Source organism: Eriocheir sinensis, chromosome 29, assembly GCF_024679095.1.
Source record: "Eriocheir sinensis breed Jianghai 21 chromosome 29, ASM2467909v1, whole genome shotgun sequence".
Classification (NCBI taxonomy): Eukaryota; Metazoa; Arthropoda; class Malacostraca; order Decapoda; family Varunidae; genus Eriocheir; species Eriocheir sinensis.
Genome location: NC_066537.1, coordinates 395,001 through 414,619, shown reverse-complemented (window position 1 = coordinate 414,619; position 19,619 = coordinate 395,001). Strand labels below are relative to the sequence as shown.

Here is a 19,619-nt window from a genome sequence, read left to right as displayed (position 1 = left end):
TTCCCGCCCCTCAACCCTCGACAACCCGCTCTAGCTTGGCACATTATTACTGATAGTCTACTGTCATAATTCTTTGCTTCCTTAACTTCTTTGTATTGTTTGTGTGCGTGTAGACTACTAGGAATTACCAACTTCCTCTTTCCATCGGCGAGTGTCCCTGCCTTGTGTTGTGTCCTCTCATTCTCGCCACCCGCGCCCTGTCATGCGGGGTGTGGGGCGGCGGCGTGTGCCCGGGGTGGCCTGCACGCCCCTGATACTCACTGCAGGGAGGTGAGCGGCATCCTGAGGGAGGGAAGGATCACGGGGCCGCGTCACCGCACTCACCACTCGCTGGGAATCTTCTGGACCAAGGACAGGCGCCGTTGTTAAAAGAGGAGGCGGGGGGGGGGGGGCAAAGGGGTGTAAGACGAGATAAAAATTGTTCATATACGTCTGGGGACAGATGACTTTGAGATAATGTCTTTAACATCGATCCCATGTGAAATTCATACAATATAAAATTTTCTTCTTATTTTCAAAGAGCTGCATTACGAGATAAAACAGAAGGGTCAAGGTCTACGTACAGATTATAAGACATCTGTCGGTATATGAGGCAGCTGATTAATACACAAACATAGTTATTTCACGCCACCATGGAGTGCTGCGCATATTTTTTATTTTTTTTAACTCCGAAGATGAGTTTCATTTCCCAGACTGATGATCTATAATGTGACTTACCAAGTTGATTAGCTGAGTAGTAACAGATTCCATCATTGATCGATCGATTAAATTCCCCCAATTTTTTTGTGATTGAATCGATCAAGTTACAGGACCCGAGTGAGCCGAGTAGTGCCCGCACCGAAACGTCCCTCCCAGCGGCCAGCCAGCCAGCTGTGTTTGTTTACGCGCCGAGGCACGCAGCACGCCGCGCGGCACGTGGCCCGCCACCCAGCGCCTCAGCGTACCTGCCGTCACCTGCAGGGCTTCCTCGCCTCAGCTGAGCCACGGAGTCTTCAGGCAGGACGAGGAACAGAGACATGTATGCTTTGTTTAGAATTTTGTTTGTAGTCTAAAGTCTGTATGTTCTGGATCTGGATGAATAATGCGCAGTGCACTTGTATAGGTGCATAACACGCATATTTGTGTTGGCTGTTGGGGGGACGGGGGAGCCGGGTGTGCAGGGGAGGGAAGTGAATCTGGATTTGGATCTAGATTAATGATGCGTAGGGCACCTGTACAGGTGCATAACTCGCATATTTGTGTTGGCTGTTGGGGGGACGGGGGAGCCGGGTGTGCAGGGGAGGGAAGTGAATCTGGATCTGAATCTAGATTAATGTTGCGTAGGGCACCTGTCCTGGTGCTTAACTCGATTTTTTGGGTTGTCTGTTGGGGGACGGGGGAGCCGGTTGTGCAGGGGAGGGAAGTGAATCAAGTGTGATTGTGTGATTAAGTGTGGAATCTACAACAAGTGTAATTGTTAGTGTTGGTGTGTTGTGGTGACAAGTGAGTGTGTTTGTTTTCTGAATGAGTTGATGATGGTCTGAAAATTATCAGTGCACTGCCTAAGGAGATAGGAGAAATAAAGAACTGCTCAATGGTTAAGTTCAAAAGGAGTCTCAATACTTATCTGTGGGGCAATGCCAGATGAGCTACCAGTGTCGGGCAACACTGCAAGTAGCCAGGCAATAAAATTCCAGACCAAGTGCCACCAGGGCAGGATACAGTGGTGGATCGCCACAATTGCAGCAAGGGCTTCTAGACAAGACTGAGTAAACTAAGGCACACACAAGTTGGTTTAATTGTAAACTACTGTGTCAACAGATTTGAAGCATACAAGCCATACTTAATCAGCCAAATTATGAAATAGTGATTGGTCTGCAAGTGAAAAATGACTACATATTCTAATGGGCTAATCATCTCTGATAACCATTTTCATTGCAGTCTCTACCTATTGGAAATTAATTGTTTATGAGATATGATGGTAAAGATTCGTTTAAGTGCCGTGCCAGTATTTCATTACCTACCTTATGAAACATCACTAGCTCTTCATATATCTTTTCTACAAACGTTCAACAATCATGGAAACGCTTTCAAAATCCAATTCAAGGACTATATATTGTTGAAAATAGGGGATAATATATTCACGAAAGTGTAACCTCCTTTGGCGGTGGCCGCAGCGACGGTGCCGCCACCGCAGCCGCAAAATAGCTCGCAGAGGGTTTAGGGTGGGGGAGCTTATTTAAACTACTCCAACCAAACTTTACGACCAGGGGTTAATCCTCTTCTAAACCTCTTAAGGCGTCTTCTATTTAGAACACTGATCAGCTCTCAGATCACTGGCCCAGATCCGAATCTGATCTGGATTCGCTCTGGATAAATAGAATGCAGAGCGACAGATCAAAACAAAGTGTGCGCGCGCACACACACACACACACACACACACACACACACACACACACACACACACTGCTTTGGTAGCTCAGTCGGAGCTCCGCGCTGCAAGGCTTCACGGCCAAACAGGCGGCAGTTTGAGCCCCGCTCAGGCCGGATTCTTTCCATTGACTAGGAGTGGTTACTGTCCCCCCTTGAGCAAGGGGGATGGGGTGTTTGGTGTGTGAGGTCCTGGCAGTACCCAGAGATCGACGATAATGAGCACTTGCTCACGTTGGTGTGGCCTGAATATCTCCCACAATTCCGTTGTGTAATACTTCTATTTTACATCTTTACTGCTTGTAAACCATTTCTGCAACATCATTTTATCTTATTATATGATCCTCACTCAATATGGGTAACCGCGTAGGAGCTGGACGCGGGTGTCGTCTGCTACAACCCACCTCAGCCTCTGGATCAGGCAGATCAGGATCCGGATCACCCAGATCATGAGAATCCAGATCTCAGCGGTAAATAGAACATGGGTTCTCCAGCCAGATCAGTGATCTAAACCAGATCCTTGTAAATAGAAGGGGTCTTTAATCCTCTTCCATTTCCTCTTAATCCTATTCTGAACTTCTTAAGAGGAAATGGAAGAGGATTAAGAGGTTTAGAAGAGGATTAAGAGGTTTGGAAGAGGATTAAGAGGTTTAGAAGAGGATTAAGAGGTTTGGAAGAGGATTAATCCTCTTCCAATTCCTCTTAAGGTGAGCGTCCGGGTAGCAGGTTGACAGAAATCGTAATACCAATTTTTTGTTTGTTTTGTAGAGTTTTTACAATACATCTTAATTTTACAATCACTGCTGAGTCTCATGGTGTCAACCAAAACTGGCTATCTCGTATATGAGGTGAGCTATAGCATATAATCAGTGGCGTTCCTGAGGGGGGGGGCGAGGGGGGGCTGTTTGAAATCGCCCCCCGGGCCCCAAAGTGAGGGGGGCCCCAAAATGCGAAATTTAACCATTGCTGCTATGGCAGTGGATCTTCAATTATTCAGTGTGCACCTAGTTTTAAGAAATAAAATGTCTGAAATTTGCATTTACAAGTGCCTTTAAAATGATTCTACAATTGCTCATATTCTAAAAAATTTCCCGGGGTGGGGGGGTGGGGGCTAACAGCACCCCACTAAACCCCGCAGCTGCTTTGGCTCATTGTGCTCGCCTCTCACCCCATAAGAGGGGCCCCAAATGGGAATGAGCCCCCCGGGCCCCAAAATGTCTAGGAACGCCCCTGCATATAATAAACATGTCTCACTCGACATGCAAGATGAGGTCCGACATGAATGTCTACGAGAGAGCGGTGCAGCCAATCAGCTGCAAGCTTACCAACTTGCCTAGGTGCCAGGAATCTAGCTTAAGTAAACCTACTATAACAGCTCAACCTCTTCACTCCGGTGACGCCGACGGGCGTCTAAAAGCATCACCGTTAGTCTTCCTCTAAACCTCTTAATCCTCTTCCATTTCCTCTTAATCCTCTTCTAAACCTCTTAAAAGGAAATGGAAGAGGATTAAGAGGAATTTAGAGGAGGATTGAGAGGTTTAGAAGAGGATTAATCCTCTTCTATTTGCTCATTACCCTTTACATACTGTGACGCCGACGTCTGCGTCACGGATGGAAAGGGTTACCAAGAATTAACATTTTGTATTGCCCTGGCTGGGGCTATTCTTATAAAAAAAAAAAAAAAAAAAAAATCTTTGAGATCCGGGGCTTCATAAAACATTCAGGGCTTTAGCCCCGAAAGCCCAGGCCTAACTACACCACTGGCAGCACCTTCATTCAATGTTTGTCAGGTCTGACATCTTGCATTGAATGTATTTTAGGAGTTTTACCTATTAGACTCATTCTTCCACTTCACTGTTAACTGCACTTAATGCAGAAGACAGTGCATAATTACTTGTTGTGGAGCTGGAGGCTTAGTGGTGACCATGCAGGCATGATGACATGAAGACAAAGCATGTACTGTACTGATGAGCAGTTATCAACCCAGACTCTAAGCCAAACTCGAGAGAATCAAGTGGAGTTCCAGGGGACAGCATGAGCCAAGCAAGAATGGCACTTCCATAAAATACTTGCCCATGCCACTGTAATATTTACCTGTTCCACTAATGGGCTGGGGCTGACCAGCAGGCCCCTACTGGTGCTCTGGGCCAAGCATTTTAAAAAGAAAAATTATTGGTAAAGATTCCTCTTGTCCCTGTAAGTTTCCTTAAAAAGTTAAAAACCCTTGGTCATGTGTTAAAGGATCTATATTTTCAAAGCCACCCAAAGCTCACTTACTAGCTAATTATCCTCCCTTTTGGGCTGATAGATAAATAGGTACACATTTGGGTAAGGCAAACTATGGAAACATGAATGTCACATGTACTGTGTCCTGGGGTAATGGGTTCTCACCCACCACAGGCTCAAGGGCCATTTGGGGAGGCAGTGGCTGAGTGGTTAGCATGCCGGTCCCACATTCACCGTGTTCTGGATGATATGGGTTCGAATCTGCCGCTACCACCTGGGATTTTTCAGTCACTGCCGAGTAGCCTAAACCTACCCACATGCTGTCTTGAAGACCACCTATCAAGCCAGACTCTAGAGCAGGCATCACCAAATGGCGGACCCCGGTCCGGATCCGGACCGAGCGATGGTTCTGTCCGGACCCGTGACCAATCTGCGGCCGGGTGACAGCGGGGAGGGAGGGTGTTGACTGTTTTACTTGAAGTGTAGGCCTTTAATTCTTTAGGCTGGGACCTCATTAATTTGAGAGAAAAAAGGGTTTTTTGGCTCTGCTCGCAATTTATTTTATTCTGAGATTTCTGTTTTCTTTAATCTGAAATAAAGGCCTTAAATTTATTTGCCTGGGACTACTTTTATTTAGGGCAAAAGAGCTAGCTGTGCACTCTGTTAAACATTTCCTGCATTGAAAATAGACAATAAATACTGTTGAATCCATATGAAAATGTCGACATAGGGAACGGCTATAAGACACAAGCTGGACTTCCGTTCGGACCTTTTACTTGGGGGAAATTTTAAGAACTGGACCTCAGTGACTTTTAATTGAATACCCCTGCTCTAGAGGAACTGTTCAAGTGAAATCAAGAATGAGCTCCAGGGGGCAGCTTGAGGCAAGAATAAATGGTGCCACCATAAACACTTGCCTGTGCCATGATGGGCTTGGACCAAGCACCTGGCCCCTAAAGAAAGCTTACTGACGCTTTAGGCCAGGACATAAAAAAAAAATGTATAAAAAATAAGATAGAATAAAAAGATGGAGATGAGCACTGAGGGCATGTTCACTTCAGCATATGCCCCAAACTTTTCCTTTGCCATGGGGAAAAGGAGGCCTCTGTCCATCTCAATTCACCAAAGTTTTACTGTTCATGGTTTTTATATTATTGCTTCCCTCCATCCCCCAACTGCTTCTTCCTCTGGCCAGCAGTGCACTGAGGAGCTGCCACAGTTGCTGCTCTGTGGCTGTCTGAGACTCACTGCAGTATTATTCGGTTAACTTTGAAACAAAAGGTTTTCACAAAAGATAAATTACACTGTCTCACAGGGGAAAAATCTGCATCTGGGTGAGTGCATACCATTGAGATGTATGATGGCCATCCTAATGTGTATCAATCTTGACCAAACTGTATTTTTACCTTAGGTGAGAGCTAATCAGTTTCAGTAATGTACGGTAATTGGAGAATTTACAGATTACCTGGGCAGTAAGTACCATATATAGATGGACAGATAAATTGTTGAAGAAAGCTTACTTGTGTGCTTAGGTAATTTTCAGTGGTTACCGTTTACCGTTGACGAGGTTTCAGGCTCTGCTCCACTCTTAGTGCAGCGCTCTGCGAGGGCCGTCAACAATTACGATGTTAGCCTCGATAATAATCCTCGATACACTCATTCAAAATGTCGTAGTGAGTGAGTGAGTCTTGATTGCTTTCATGAATAGCCTACTGACGTCCTTGTAATAAAACTTGGCATCATCATCATAGTCACTTGGCCGTGTTTGCCGTTTGGGCACTACATTATTTCCAACTCACTGAACATTTAACACACAATTTGTCTATGAGTATATACACTAATTAATAGCCATGATCAGATATGTTACAAATTCTCTCAATTTCGGTTTGAAGAACTACACAACACTGGTCATTCGCTGAGTGGTTGATTTCAGGCTTCTTGTACCTCACACAATTTATGCATTTCTTCTCAGTGATGGCACACTCCTTTGATTTATGATTGCCAGCACATTTGAAACATTTTGGGGCTTCTCCATTGGTCTTGGCAGTACAGTTGGCCTCAAGATGGCCATATGTCTGACAATGATAACGTAATTGCATGGTATCTGTCTCTCACCGTGTATATTCCCCATTCTAATTTCAACTTGTCATGATTCTTGTAAATCAGCTCTCTTACAGTTGGGTCGCACTTCAAAATGTAGTGCATCGTGCCGCCAGCTGCAGGCTTATTAAAAATCAGCTCAATCTTATTCTCAACACCCTGAATTGTGTGTAAGAACTCATTGCAGTCCAAGATTGTCTCCTTTATTTTTTCCTTGGTCCCTCTTTATGCACATTGCATATTATGATCTTTGGTTTCATCTTTCCAACACTTGGTACTAATTTGCTCAACAGACTCCAATTTTTTAGCAGCCTCAGTCTTTGTGTTCTCATTATCAAAGTTCATGACAATATTACCTCCATTTGTGAATCTTGAATCACATATCTGTTGCCTTCTTTTCCTGAGTAGAAGCTTTCACAACTTGGAGATTCTTCTTGACTTTAATTCCTGTCTCTCTTCGTCACCTCAGCCCAAGTAAGTGCATGGTCAGCTCGAAGGGCGTCAGCAACTGATCCAGGCCCTCCTGCACCTTCTCAGCCCTTGATTCAACATCTTTAACCACATATATTTCTTTAGATAATTCTTGCTTGAATTCATCCAATTTCTCCACAATTTTGGTTGCCAGAGATGCTTTATGAAGGCATGGGGTGCAAATCCAATTAATTTTAGGTATATTCTCCTGCTTAATTCCTGACAAATGAGCACATTTCACATGACATCATTTAGGGCACAAACAGCATCCAATCCATTTCTCGCCTGTGGAATCCTCACAAGCGTAACACAAATCCCTCATGCCCTTGGCCGTGACAGCCATGTTGACAAAGCACTTTCCGTGTGGAGCAATACGCAACACATCCGATCACGACCACAACCACTCACTCACACTCTCCATGACATAGGTATATAGTAAATACACCCAAGTATTAAGTGTGTGTCTCTGTTTGTGTTCATTTTGCTTGAATCTTCATGTTGGATGTAGTCTTAATAAGGGAATGTTTTACCAGAGGAATCAACAACTGAAAATATGGATGCCGAGGTCCTCAGCTCCATGCCAGAGGACCCTGTAATGAACACTACAGATGATGAGACAGAGGATGAGGATATGGCGAAAGCAATGTTAGCTCAAGCAGACCCTTCCTTCTATTCTGATGCAGCAGCTTACTGGAGCAAAGTGCCAGCCACAGTGAATGGAATGCTTGGAGGGTTTGCCCACATCCATGGTCCTGATATTAATGCTTCAGAACATTTCCTGCAGAGCATCTTTAAGATGAAAGATCCTCCTGGCCATGGGCGTGCAGCAGACTGTGGGGCTGGCATTGGCAGGATAACTAAACACTTCTTACAAAAGCATTTTGGGAAGGTTGACCTAGTTGAACAGTGCCAAAGCTTCCTAGATCAAGCAAAAGAATCCCTAAAAAATTCCAAGAAGATTGGAGAGTACTTGTGCCAAGGTTTGCAGCATTTCTCTCCAGATGTTAACACATATGATGTTATTTGGACCCAGTGGGTATTAGGCCACCTAACAGATACAGATCTTCAAGACTTTTTTAGGAAAATGGCTTGTGGATTGAAGCCCAATGGTGTTATTGTTGTGAAGGAAAATGTTACATCTTCAGGAACAGTAGAATTAGATGAACAAGACTCATCTGTAACTAGACCTGAAAGTGTACTTCTGAGCATTATAGATAAGGCTGAATTAAAAGTTGTAAAAAATGTAAAGCAGCCAAATTTGCCCAAAGGTCTTTATGAGGTGAGAATGCTGTGCCTAAAGCCTAAATAAATATACACGAAGGTGAGGTGGTTAGGAGAAAAAGACCCAAGAATTCAGAGTTATATATGTTACAGTAAAATCTTCAAAACAGTAAATTTGTAAATTTCCTAGAATTTTCAGGAAATTTAAAAAGTGAGTTTCAATCAGTAAATTCACAAAATTACTAAAAAATTTAGGTTAGGTTAGGTTAGTTGATGCTCCAGTAAATTTGTAAACTAAAAAATTTAGGAAATTTACAAATTCAATGGAGCATCAACTAACCTAACCTAACCTAAATTTTTTAGTAATTTTGTGAATTTACTGATTGAAACAGTCACTTTTTAAATTTCCTGAAAATTCTAGGAAATTTACAAATTTACTGTTTTGAAGATTTTACTGTAACATATATAAGGTGCTCAGTAGATCATTCAGAAGGAGTTGAAAAAAAATGTTCAAAGATATTTGGAGGTCAACATTTTTACAGTATATAATTACAAACTCTTTCCAATTAGATCATGTACATTTTGATAGGTTATGCCTTCTATTTTGGTAGCAAAATTCAATACCTTTGGGTTGTTTGGGATTGAAAGTTAAGAATCTCTGTAAACTGCCACTTTGTTCAGCAATTCTCTGTAATTCAGATATGTAACTTTTAAATTTATAATACTCATACTCTTCTGGCTCTACCTATTACACTGTTAATAGTAATGAGTGTGGACTGAGCAGAGCATCTTCCTGCAGTTCAGTCATTTTGTTTGAGTGTCTGGATGAGTAAGAAATATTAAACCACACATTAAAAACACTTGTCATCCTCATTAAATGATCAAATTTACCATCATTCATTTCGTCAGCTTTCATCAGACTTTCTCAGAAATGAATGGGAAAACCTTACAGAAAACTGGAAAGCCCTTCAAGAGCTATTAAATCATTCGCTTGGCAGGATTGTATGAAATCTAATTAAGGAGAAATGTGTTTGCACATATCCATGGCCACATGAACATGAAAGGGTTGAATAACAGGAGTAGCAGTTTCACATAAACATTTTTCATCTAATTTATTATTAGTACTTTCATGCACGCATAATGCTTGCACTCACAGGAAGTGATGGAACTGTAGGGATATCAATGTCTTCATTTCATATTTAAGATTTATTCTATTTTCTAATGGGATCACCTCATACGGCTCCTTGTGCAAGAGCTTTGCAAGGTCATATGAACCTAGGTTAAGGATAAAGCTGTGTGCATGCACACACACCGTTTTATTTATCTATTTTTTATTATTTTTTGCGAGATTTATTGGCTGAAAAGCTTGCAGTTGATATGCTTTGAAGGGGTGTATGAGGCCTAGTTAAGAAAAATTCAGTTCCATGATTTTGTGTGCATGCACACAGGCACACACACAAAATTATGGAACTAGGAATAGTGGAATATGTTCACTTACTCTGTGATTTCTTTGAACTGATAGCTCATATTTTAGCAAAATGCTTATACATAATAAGAATAATGATACAATTTTTTTTTTATTGTAAAAGAAGATTAATCTGCAATAGTAATTACGTAATAATTAGTAATGTATGTAATAATTTTTTATGATAAATTCTTTGTTTTCTTATACAGATCATAATTTTAATATTTTATATCAATCAGTTTTTGCCCTTGAGATGTCTTTCAGGCTAACTTATCCAGAGAATTATGTAAGTACTACCAAAAATAACACCTCATCAAATATGTACATATTTTGCATTGCAGAAAAATATTTTTGAACTTTAGATTACCTTGAGATGATTAACTTGAGAATATTATCCTATGATGTAACACCATGAGGTGTTACTGTTGGTATTAATCACCCTGTAGGCTTTCTCCTTAAAGAGGACTCCAAATGGAAGTGCCTGTTGTGGACCACATTGCTTCACTCACATGTTGATTCTTTCCAAGGGCTCTTTGAGCAAACTTCCTTAAAAGAACCCTTTCCAATTCAAGCTGTCTCCAGCATTACTGAACTAGCAGGTCTGTGCTTTGTTGAGAGCCAGGAACCAGTAATTCACATAGGAAAACTAATGATGGATTTGTTATGTATCGCTTATTGGGTCCATCAAATAATTCATATCCAGCTTTTCCACAAACCTTACGTAACTGCATTAAAGTTGATCATGAGTGAGCACATCATGTTGTTATTGTAATTATTATTATTATTATTATTATTATTAATTATTATTATTATTATTATTATTATTATTATTATTGTTATTATTATCTTTATTATCATTATTAAATATAGTGCTGTAGGAAGAGCTGGAAGGCAAATAAATACTGTATGCAATACAAAGTTTGTAACCCTGGGACCCTTAAGATACAGAAAATTAAGGATAAAGGCAATACTGTAGAAAAGATAATTAAAATAAATTAGGTCTAGCAAATTGAAATTAAGCAACAAAAAATGATTAGCATGTGAAAATAGTGATGTTCATTTATATTTAAGTTATTATAAGAGCAGTGCAGTCTTGAGGGTTCATATATGAATACATTAAAATGAAAAAAGGAATTCACTTGTGACTTGAATATGTTATTAATCTCTGAATGACATAGAAGATACAGAATTCCATTCACAAACACGTTGAGAATTGGAATGTACATCTCACTGTCTGCAGTGGGGAAAAAAAAAAAAAAAAAAAAAAAAAAAAGCACCTAGTTGGTTTGAGTCAGTCGTTTTCAATCTTTTCTTACAATGTACACACGCTCAAATAAGTATCGTTACGCATTCAGCACGATACAAACTGACGCCAAGGACGAAGCCATTGGTAACAGGCTACTCATGTTGGTATCACTGCGTGTGTTGGGTGTGGCTTCACTTGCCTGAATCAAGTGAGCGGGACTCTTAAATGAAGCAGTAGAATTTGAGCTGGCACAGTAACGCTTCATGATACGCACAGGTGGAGTCTTAGTCGAAGTGACTTGATCTGTATTGTATGTAACACTATAATATTGTCGTGTTTGGGTGATTGCTTTAACACTTCACACACAAGTGAATAGTTAAAATTTTGTCCATTTAGGAGACAATATGATTAACACCTTTTTGTTATTGTTAGACATTCGCTATAGGAGCATCGTATATTATATTACACATGGTTAGAAAAACAGCACAGGCATGGTTGCTTTTATTGTATTAGAATGCTTATGGCAATGCTTTTAGCATTGCAATTTGAATTTTTTTTTTTTTTTCCAGATGCCCGCAGCTTGTTCATGAGAGAAAAGACATGTTCAGTGAGAGCATTTGTTCCAGGATGGCACATTATGAACTGAACTATATCTGACATGCGTTGATGGTTGACGTTTTTGTCCTTGACATGGGGGAATACTTCTGCCCACCGCTGTTACATATATCATATGAACATTATTGTTTTATAATTCGTGAATATAAAGCTTAAACAAGTGGCACTCAAATCACTCTGTTAATATTATGGTGATATCTGGTATCTCAGTGTCTCCCTTCCTCTCTATCCCTCCCTTACGGGGGTCCTGTCCTGCTCCCCCCAGCAGAGCTGAGGTGGTGGGGGTGATCGCACTTTTACCAACCCTGCCCAGATTACCGGGTTGCTCTGTGTAAAACATGTCGGACCCCACTGTAACGATACTTTTTTGAGTGTGTGTACCTGTGGAGTTTCTTCTGAAATGATGATGTACTCCCTCACCCAAAATATGATGGGAAAAATGCATGGCTTAATTCTTATTAATTTTAACTCGTCTTAAAGTGGGAGTCTACCCTGGGGGAAGGTTTCTGTTGTGTACTCCTCGGGGTGCTTATTACCCAGGTTGAGAATCATTGGTCTAGATCAGGGGGGGTGGGGGACTCCAACCTGCCGACCAGATCAGGCCTATGAAGGCCTAGCATCTGGCTTGCCACCTTGCTCAGCATTAACATTACAGTCTGGCATGCAAAACCTCAGGAAAAAAAAAAAATCTGACGACCACATGCAACCAATAGATGCACTCAGTGCACTCAATATTATGTTCATCTGGGAGCGCTCATTTTTGGTGAATATCACACCCAACATGAGTATTGACTGATGTAATAGTGAAATGGAGGTTACTATCAAAAGTTTGTGGGTGTGAGGGTTTTTCAATAAAATTCTTGTATAATATCACTTTTGGGTTTTTGTTTGTCACTCTGGCCTTTGGGCTACTCCTGAAAGTCTCATCTGGGCTTTGCTCTGAATAGTTTGGCCACCTTTGGTATAAATGATACAAATGACTTTGTAACTTTACTATGCAGAGGATGAGATGCATGAGAATGAATTTTATCACCTTGCAATGAGCGTGGGCAGCATGATGATGTTCAAGATCACATACCATTTCCACCGTTTGACATGCTTATATTTCCTTATGGGGTTGGACGAGTTGATGAAGAAGTCATCATTCATCTTTGTATGGAGCAGGATTTTTACTGCCTCAAATGCCAGGCAACCTCAGGATTTGGCTGAGGGCCTAGGTGGATCACCTACCATGACTAACGAGCCCCACCTGCCCGAGTTTAAAGTCAAAGAGTTATCTCTCTCCTAGGTGGATTGCCTACCATGGGTATGAACACCACCTGGCTGGGCTGGATTGGTGAAGTGGCAGGGCATGACCACACATCAGTGGGTCATGCGCACAAAACCTCTAGGGCTCCAACCTGCTCTGAGATCCTCCAGAGATTTAGCCTGAGACTGCAAGGTCCCAGTTACCAAGGGAGCCTGTTAGGGCAACCTGAAGCTTGCCATACTTAAATGTGACACACACACATAGGAGTTGTGACCTCGTTGTCGCAGTGTGTTGTGTGTGAGTGGTCTCAGCCCTACCCAAAGATCGGTACTATGAGCTCTATGCTCTTCCGTAGGGTAACCGCTGGCTGTCTCGAGAGAGACCTGCAGCAGACCAAGAGGTGAATTACACACACACACACACACTACCAACTGAAGCAGCCTTAGTTTGAAGGAGTCATCCTCTCACTTACCAATCTGAACCCGTCCTTGTTTGAAGCAGGCCGGCCTCCCACTCGCTGTCTCGAACCAGTGGTTATGAATAGGGGCTGGTTCCCACCTCAAGTCAGTCTCATCGCTTCTCCTGACCCTCCAACACTTCAGGACGATCCAGGTGACAAGTTGGGTGATCCAGATCAACAAACATTAGTCCATTTCCCAAGCATATCGTAACTCTGTCCGACACCATTTACCTTTACAGTTACCATTATCATTTAGCTTATGTATTATATTGTCATTAGCTATAACTTATAAGTATTTGAATGATTGTTGGGTGTATGAAAGATTTACGTGTGATTGAATTGTAATATATTTGTATATTTGTGGCACTCCCTGCTGAAGTGAGGCAAGCGACATGCACAAGAAATTGACTCCCCCTGTCGTTTCTTCACTTTTCCTAAACATTTGTATGAAAATAAATCCACCATAATGCCACAACTTCTTTGAATTTGAGTTTGAAAAGTTGTCTCAGAATGCCTGAACAATTGGTAGATGTGAGGCAAGTGATATCTCAAGATAGACCCCCATGCCGCTTACCTCACTTCAGCAGGGAGCGCCACAAATGCTCTAATTCCTTTCTTTCATACCCATCTGTTTTTTGTTACATTTGCCAATCTGAACCCCTTGTGTTGATATTTTAGGATCAAAATCCACTCTTTCAAAATTTGCCGACGACACAAAGGTGGGTGGGAAGGCCCTCACGACAGAAGATTGCGAAATTATCCAGAGAGACCTGGACCAAATCACTCGGTGGTCAGAAAAATGGCAGATGTCCTTCAACACTACCAAATGTAAAGTAATGCTTATCGGATCCAGAAACAGCAACCACACATACCACATGGGTGGCGTACCACTACAGGAAGTGCAAGAGGAAAGAGACCTCGGGGTCACCATCAGCAGTGACTTGAAACAAACAAAACACTGCAAGTCCGCCTGTAAGAAAGCCAATACTGTGCTCGGGTTAATACTTAATAGCGAGGAACTTTCACTACAAGACGCCGGGAGTTATGTTATCCTTGTATAATTCCCTGGTATACGGCCCCACCTGGAATACGCCGTGCAATTCTGGTCTCCCAATTACAGGAAAGACATTGAATTACTTCAATACTGACATCGGCAGGAGTTATTTCTTGAATAGAGTTGTTTGTCGCTGGAACAGCCTTCCTGCAGAAGTAGTTAGTGCAGAGAAAATCAACTCCTTCAAGAAACCCGTTGATCGACACTTTGCTGCATCGGGATTCTTGAGTGAACTGAATGTATCCAAGAGTAGGTACACAAGTGCTTTAATCCTTCCCGCAAGCCACTCCTGTGGCTGACGGATTGATTAAATCTCTGAAAGCAGGCAGCCTGATAATGAGCCAACAGGATTTCTGATGCCTGCTCGTCCATGTTTCCATGTTTCCTCCTACATCTCCTCCTCCTCCTCCTCCTCCTACAAACACACCTGTGAGAAACGATCATGAAGGGAGTTGATGAGGTCCATGTAGAGCCAGATGTTATCTCTCTCTCTCTCTCTCTCTCTCTCTCTCTCTCTCTCTCTCTCTCTCTCTCTCTCTCTCTCTCCAACAATATGTATTTCCCTCCCACCGTCTTTCTTTTGAATCTAGAGCAACGCTATTTTTACAGTTTCTATTATGTTCCTCTTCTGAACTATTTTTTCCTCCTCCTCCTCCTCCTCCTCCTCTTCCTCCTTCTGAATAACGTGACTCTTCCAAAAAAAGGGCAAAACACAAACCAGGACGACAAGAACTCATATTTAACTTCGCTTCATTAGACGTCATACCTGTCATATCTCTCTCTCTCTCTCTCTCTCTCTCTCTCTCTCTCTCTCTCTCTCTCTCTCTCGTCTTTTCTTCCGCCTTCCGCCTTTGAGTCGAAGCGTCTTTGCATGTAAAACGAAATTGCTTACACACGCAGACGGAGGAAGGAGAGAGAGAGAGAGAGAGAGAGAGAGAGAGAACCATCTCCATTTCTTTAACTTTGAATTAATTTGTCATGGTAATACGAATAAACAGTATGTGTGGGATGGCGATAATGTAACGAAATTGATAATAGAAACAGCAACACGGTATCACTACTCTGTTGTACTTGCCTTCTTTACAACAGGAGCAATTGTGTCAACTACACTTCCTCCCTCTTTGGAATGTCAACTACATTTTCCTCGACAGAGGGGGCAACCTTCTCAACGAGCTTCCGTTGAGTGACAACTTCTTCCTCTGTTGCGGTAGGCGTAATCTTTTCGACAACCGTCTGATTTGTCACAACGGGAGCTTTTTCCTCTGTTACGGAGGGGGCAACCTCTTCAACGACCTTTTCCTCTGTTACAACAGGGACTTGTTCTTGCTCTTTGGGAACAGTGACAATCTCTTCTGTCCCCGAAGGGGCTGCCTGTTCACTAACTTTCTCTTTGACCGCGACAGGAACTTTTTCTTCTGTCGCCGCAGGGGGAACCTTTTCAATAACCCTTTCTTGTGGGGCAGCCTGTTCAATGACTTTCTCTTTTACCACAACTGGAACTTTTTCTTCTGTTGCCGAAGGGGCAACCTTGTCAACAATCTCCTGTTGAGGGACTACCGGCACTTTTCCTTCTGTCACAGAGGGGATAAGATTCTCAGCCTTTTCTTCTGTTACGACAGGGACATTTTCTTGCATCTTGGGGACACTGACGATCTCTTCTGTTGCCGAAGGGGCAGCCTGCTCAGCAACCTTCTCTGTTGTCGCAACCGGAACTTTTCCTTCTGTCACAGAGGGGATAAGATTCTCAGCCTTTTCTTCTGTTACGCCAGGGACATTTTCTTGCATCTTGGGGACACTGACGATCTCTTCTGTCGCCGAAGGGGCAGCCTGCTCAGCAACCTTCTCTGTTGTCGCAACCGGAACTTTTCCTTCTGTCACAGAGGGGATAAGATTCTCAGCCTTTTCTTCTGTTACGACAGGGACATTTTCTTGCATCTTGGGGACACTGACGATCTCTTCTGTCGCCGAAGGGGCAACCTTGTCAACAATCTCCTGTTGAGGGACTACCGGTACTTTTCCTTCTGTCACAGAGGGGATAAGATTCTCAACCTCTTTTTCTGTCATGACAGGGACATTTTCTTGCTCCTTGGGGACACTGACGATCTCTTCTGTTGCCGAAGGGGCAACCTGCTCAGCAACCTTCTCAGTTGTCGCAACCGGCACTTTTCCTTCTGTCACAGAGGGGATAAGATTCTCAGTAACTTTCTTTTCTGTAACAACGGGGATGTTTCCTTCTGTCACCGTAGGGGGAACCTTTGCAAGAACCTTCTTCTGTGTCACAACGGGGAATCTTTTTGTTACCACCGAAGGGGTGACGTATTCAACAACTCGATGCGCAACGAAGACTTTTCCTTGTCTCACCGAGGGCACACCCTTTCTAACGACCTTCATTGGCCTCATAACAGGGACTACCTTTCTAACGACCTTCATTGGCCTCATAACAGGGACTACCTTTCTAACGACCTTCATTGGCCTCACAGCAGGGACTACCTTTCTAACGACCTTCATTGGCCTCACAGCAGGGACTACCTTTCTAACGACCTTCATTGGCCTCACAGCAGGGACTACCTTTCTAACGACCCTCATTGGCCTCATAACAGGGACTACCTTTCTAACGACCCTCATTGGCCTCATAACAGGGACTACCTTTCTAACGACCTTCATTGGCCTCACAGCAGGGACTACCTTTCTAACGACCCTCATTGGCCTCATAACAGGGACTACCTTTCTAACGACCTTCATTGGCCTCACAGCAGGGACTACCTTTCTAACGACCCTCATTGGCCTCATAACAGGGACTACCTTTCTAACGACCCTCATTGGCCTCATAGCAGGGACTACCTTTCTAACGACCTTCATTGGCCTCACAGCAGGGACTACCTTTCTAACGACCTTGCCTTCTTGGATGACAGGGGCGGCAACTGGTTTTTGTTCTATCCATTGGGTCGGCGTAGGACTTGTTTCCTCAGCCTTTGCCTTTTCTTCCTCAATCTTGTTCTTCACGTCGCTAACTTGGTGCTTCAGGTCTTCAGCTGTTTCGTTAAGATGTCCTTCGTCACGAACCTCCTTGATGTCGCCATTACACACATTCTTTTCGACTTCTTTTTGAATTACAGTTTCTTTCTCGACATCTTTTCCATCGCCCTTATATGTAACATTCTTACTTTCCACGGATGTCTCGTTAGTGCTATCCTGTGAAGGTAATTTTTCTTCTTTCTCTTTAACTACAATTTCATGCGTTGTATTGTCGGGCAGAGTCTCCTTTCTTTCCTTTGTTTGTTCTGCCCTCAGAAGCCCATCACCCTTCTCTGTAATATTCTTCGTCTCCACAGATGTCACTGTAGTGCTGTTCTGTGAAGGCAATATTTCTTCTTTCAATACATCTTCATTCGTTATATTGCTGGGCAGAATCTCTTTTCTTTCCTCTGTTATTTCTGTCTTCAGAAGCCCATCACCCTTCTCTGTAACATTCTTCGTCTCCACAGATGTCACTGTAGTGCTGTTCTGTGAAGGAAATATTTCTTCTTTCAATACATCTTCATTCGTTATATTGCTGGGCAGAATCTCTTTTCTTTCCTCTGTTATTTCTGTCTTCAGAAGCCCATCACCCATCTCTGTAATATTCTTCGTCTCCACAGATGTCACTTTAGTGCTGTTCTGTGAAGGCAATATTTCTTCTTTCAATACATCTTCATTCGTTATATTGCTGGGCAGAATCTCTTTTCTTTCCTCTGTTATTTCTGTCTTCTGAAGTCCATCACCCTTCTCTGTAATATTCTTCGTCTCCACAGATGTCACTTTAGTGCTGTTCTGTGAAGGCAATATTTCTTCTTTCTCTTTTACTAAGACTTCATGCGTTGTATTGTCGGGCAGAGTCTCCTTTCTTTCCTCTGTTATTTCTGTAGTTTCTGTTTTGTTTTTACCTTGGTCATCCTTCGGAAGAAGAAGAGTTGCAGCTTTATCGTCCTTCGGCTTTTCTTTAGTGTCATTAGTAAGTACTGTTGCTTCCTTCTTTATAACAACCTCCTCGTTTATTTCATTGCCCTTTTCGTCCGTTACAGTTTTCATGTCCACCGTCTGTGTTAAGGTTCCGTTGTCTGGAGTGCTTTGCGTCACCGTTTCGCTCTCTGTGACATGTTTTTCGCCACTTTCTTTACCTTTCTCATCAACAACGACTTGTGCTTCCGTAGTCTTTGATACATTTCGGTTGGGCTGTACGTCAGTCTCTGTCGTCTTTTCAACGACTGTCTTGTTTCCTGTTAAATGCCCCGCCTCGTCTGTATTGTTAATGACTCTTCTTTCCACGGTCTTGATGGTGTCATGAGTGCCATTTTCCAAGCTTGGCTTCATGCTCGTTAGATCATACACTTTGGGTAACTCTTTGAGTCCCCCCTCGTCTTGTTTTCGGCATGGGTCCACATCGGTCTTTTCCAAGGTAAGGGAGGCCGCCCCGTCCTGCGGGAGCCCCTTGGAGCCCCCTCCGTCGGCTAGTGACTGCCTGCCGGCTCCCAGATTTCCCAGCACCAAGACCAGCGTCCACACTACGAAGAGCTTCATAATTGGCGATTGTGACGTTATGAAATTAAAAAGAATTACGGTTTTGTGGCAGAAAACCGCTTTCGTCACCTCTGGGATTGAGAACAGAATGGCCTCCAGAACCCGACCGGGCAGGGAGTGTCGAACGAACAGAAAGCGCACATACACACACAGCAACGTTGATCACTCCAAACTCTTCACGCTACAAACTAACCTGAGAACAAGAAACAACGGAAAAACAATTCAAGCAAAGCGATGCAATACCGACATCGGCAGGAGTTATTTCTCGAATAGAGTTGTTCGCCACTGGAACAGCCTTCCTGCAGAAGTGGTTAGCGCAGAGACCATCAACTCCTTCAAGAAACGCATTGATCACCACTTTGCTGCAACGGGTGTGAACTGAACGTTCCCAAGAGAAGGTACACAAGTGCTTTAATCCTTCCCTGCAAGCCACTCCTGTGGCAAACGGATTTATTAAATCACTGAACGCAGGCAGCCTAGTAATGAGCCAACAGGCTTTCTGCTGCCTGCTAGTCCATGTTTCCATGTTTCCCACACTTCCTTTCT

General features: G+C 42.9%; 3 protein-coding genes across 52 annotated transcripts in view; 1 reads left to right on the top strand and 2 right to left on the bottom strand.

Annotated features, from left to right (window-relative positions):
- LOC127005265 (protein SGT1 homolog) overlaps positions 1–742 on the bottom strand; it is a 30,392-nt gene extending 29,650 nt beyond the window's left edge. Inside the window, exons 1-2 of the mRNA XM_050874058.1 lie at positions 718–742; positions 262–341 (exon numbers count right to left, since the gene is read on the bottom strand). Coding sequence (XP_050730015.1) covers positions 262–281 — 20 coding nt within the window. The 5' untranslated portion in view covers positions 282–341; positions 718–742. The remainder of the gene's footprint in view (positions 1–261; positions 342–717) is intronic.
- A 116-nt stretch (positions 743–858) lies between these two features.
- LOC127004759 (N-terminal Xaa-Pro-Lys N-methyltransferase 1-like) lies at positions 859–9,329 on the top strand. Its single transcript, XM_050872868.1, has 2 exons — positions 859–1,018; positions 7,740–9,329. The coding sequence occupies exon 2, from the start codon at positions 7,760–7,762 to the stop codon at positions 8,513–8,515; it is 756 nt and encodes a 251-aa protein (XP_050728825.1). The 5' UTR covers positions 859–1,018; positions 7,740–7,759; the 3' UTR covers positions 8,516–9,329.
- A 6,201-nt stretch (positions 9,330–15,530) lies between these two features.
- The window catches only part of LOC127004758 (titin-like), a 4,104-nt gene continuing 15 nt past the window's right edge, over positions 15,531–19,619 (bottom strand). The window contains exons 1-4 of one of the 50 annotated variants that reach the window (XM_050872837.1): positions 17,358–19,619; positions 17,292–17,318; positions 17,214–17,252; positions 15,531–17,174 (exon numbers count right to left, since the gene is read on the bottom strand). The exon at positions 17,358–19,619 is cut by the window's right edge and continues 13 nt beyond it. In XM_050872837.1, coding sequence (XP_050728794.1) covers positions 15,621–17,174; positions 17,214–17,252; positions 17,292–17,318; positions 17,358–19,073 — 3,336 coding nt within the window. In that variant the 5' untranslated portion in view covers positions 19,074–19,619 and the 3' untranslated portion in view covers positions 15,531–15,620. The other 49 variants (XM_050872858.1, XM_050872843.1, XM_050872851.1 and 46 more) reach the window with 49 other exon arrangements.

What these genes read in the sequence shown, in the direction of transcription:
- LOC127004759 (XM_050872868.1), top strand. Translation starts at nt 7,760, where the DNA reads ATGGATGCCGAGGTCCTCAGCTCCATGCCAGAGGACCCTGTAATGAAC.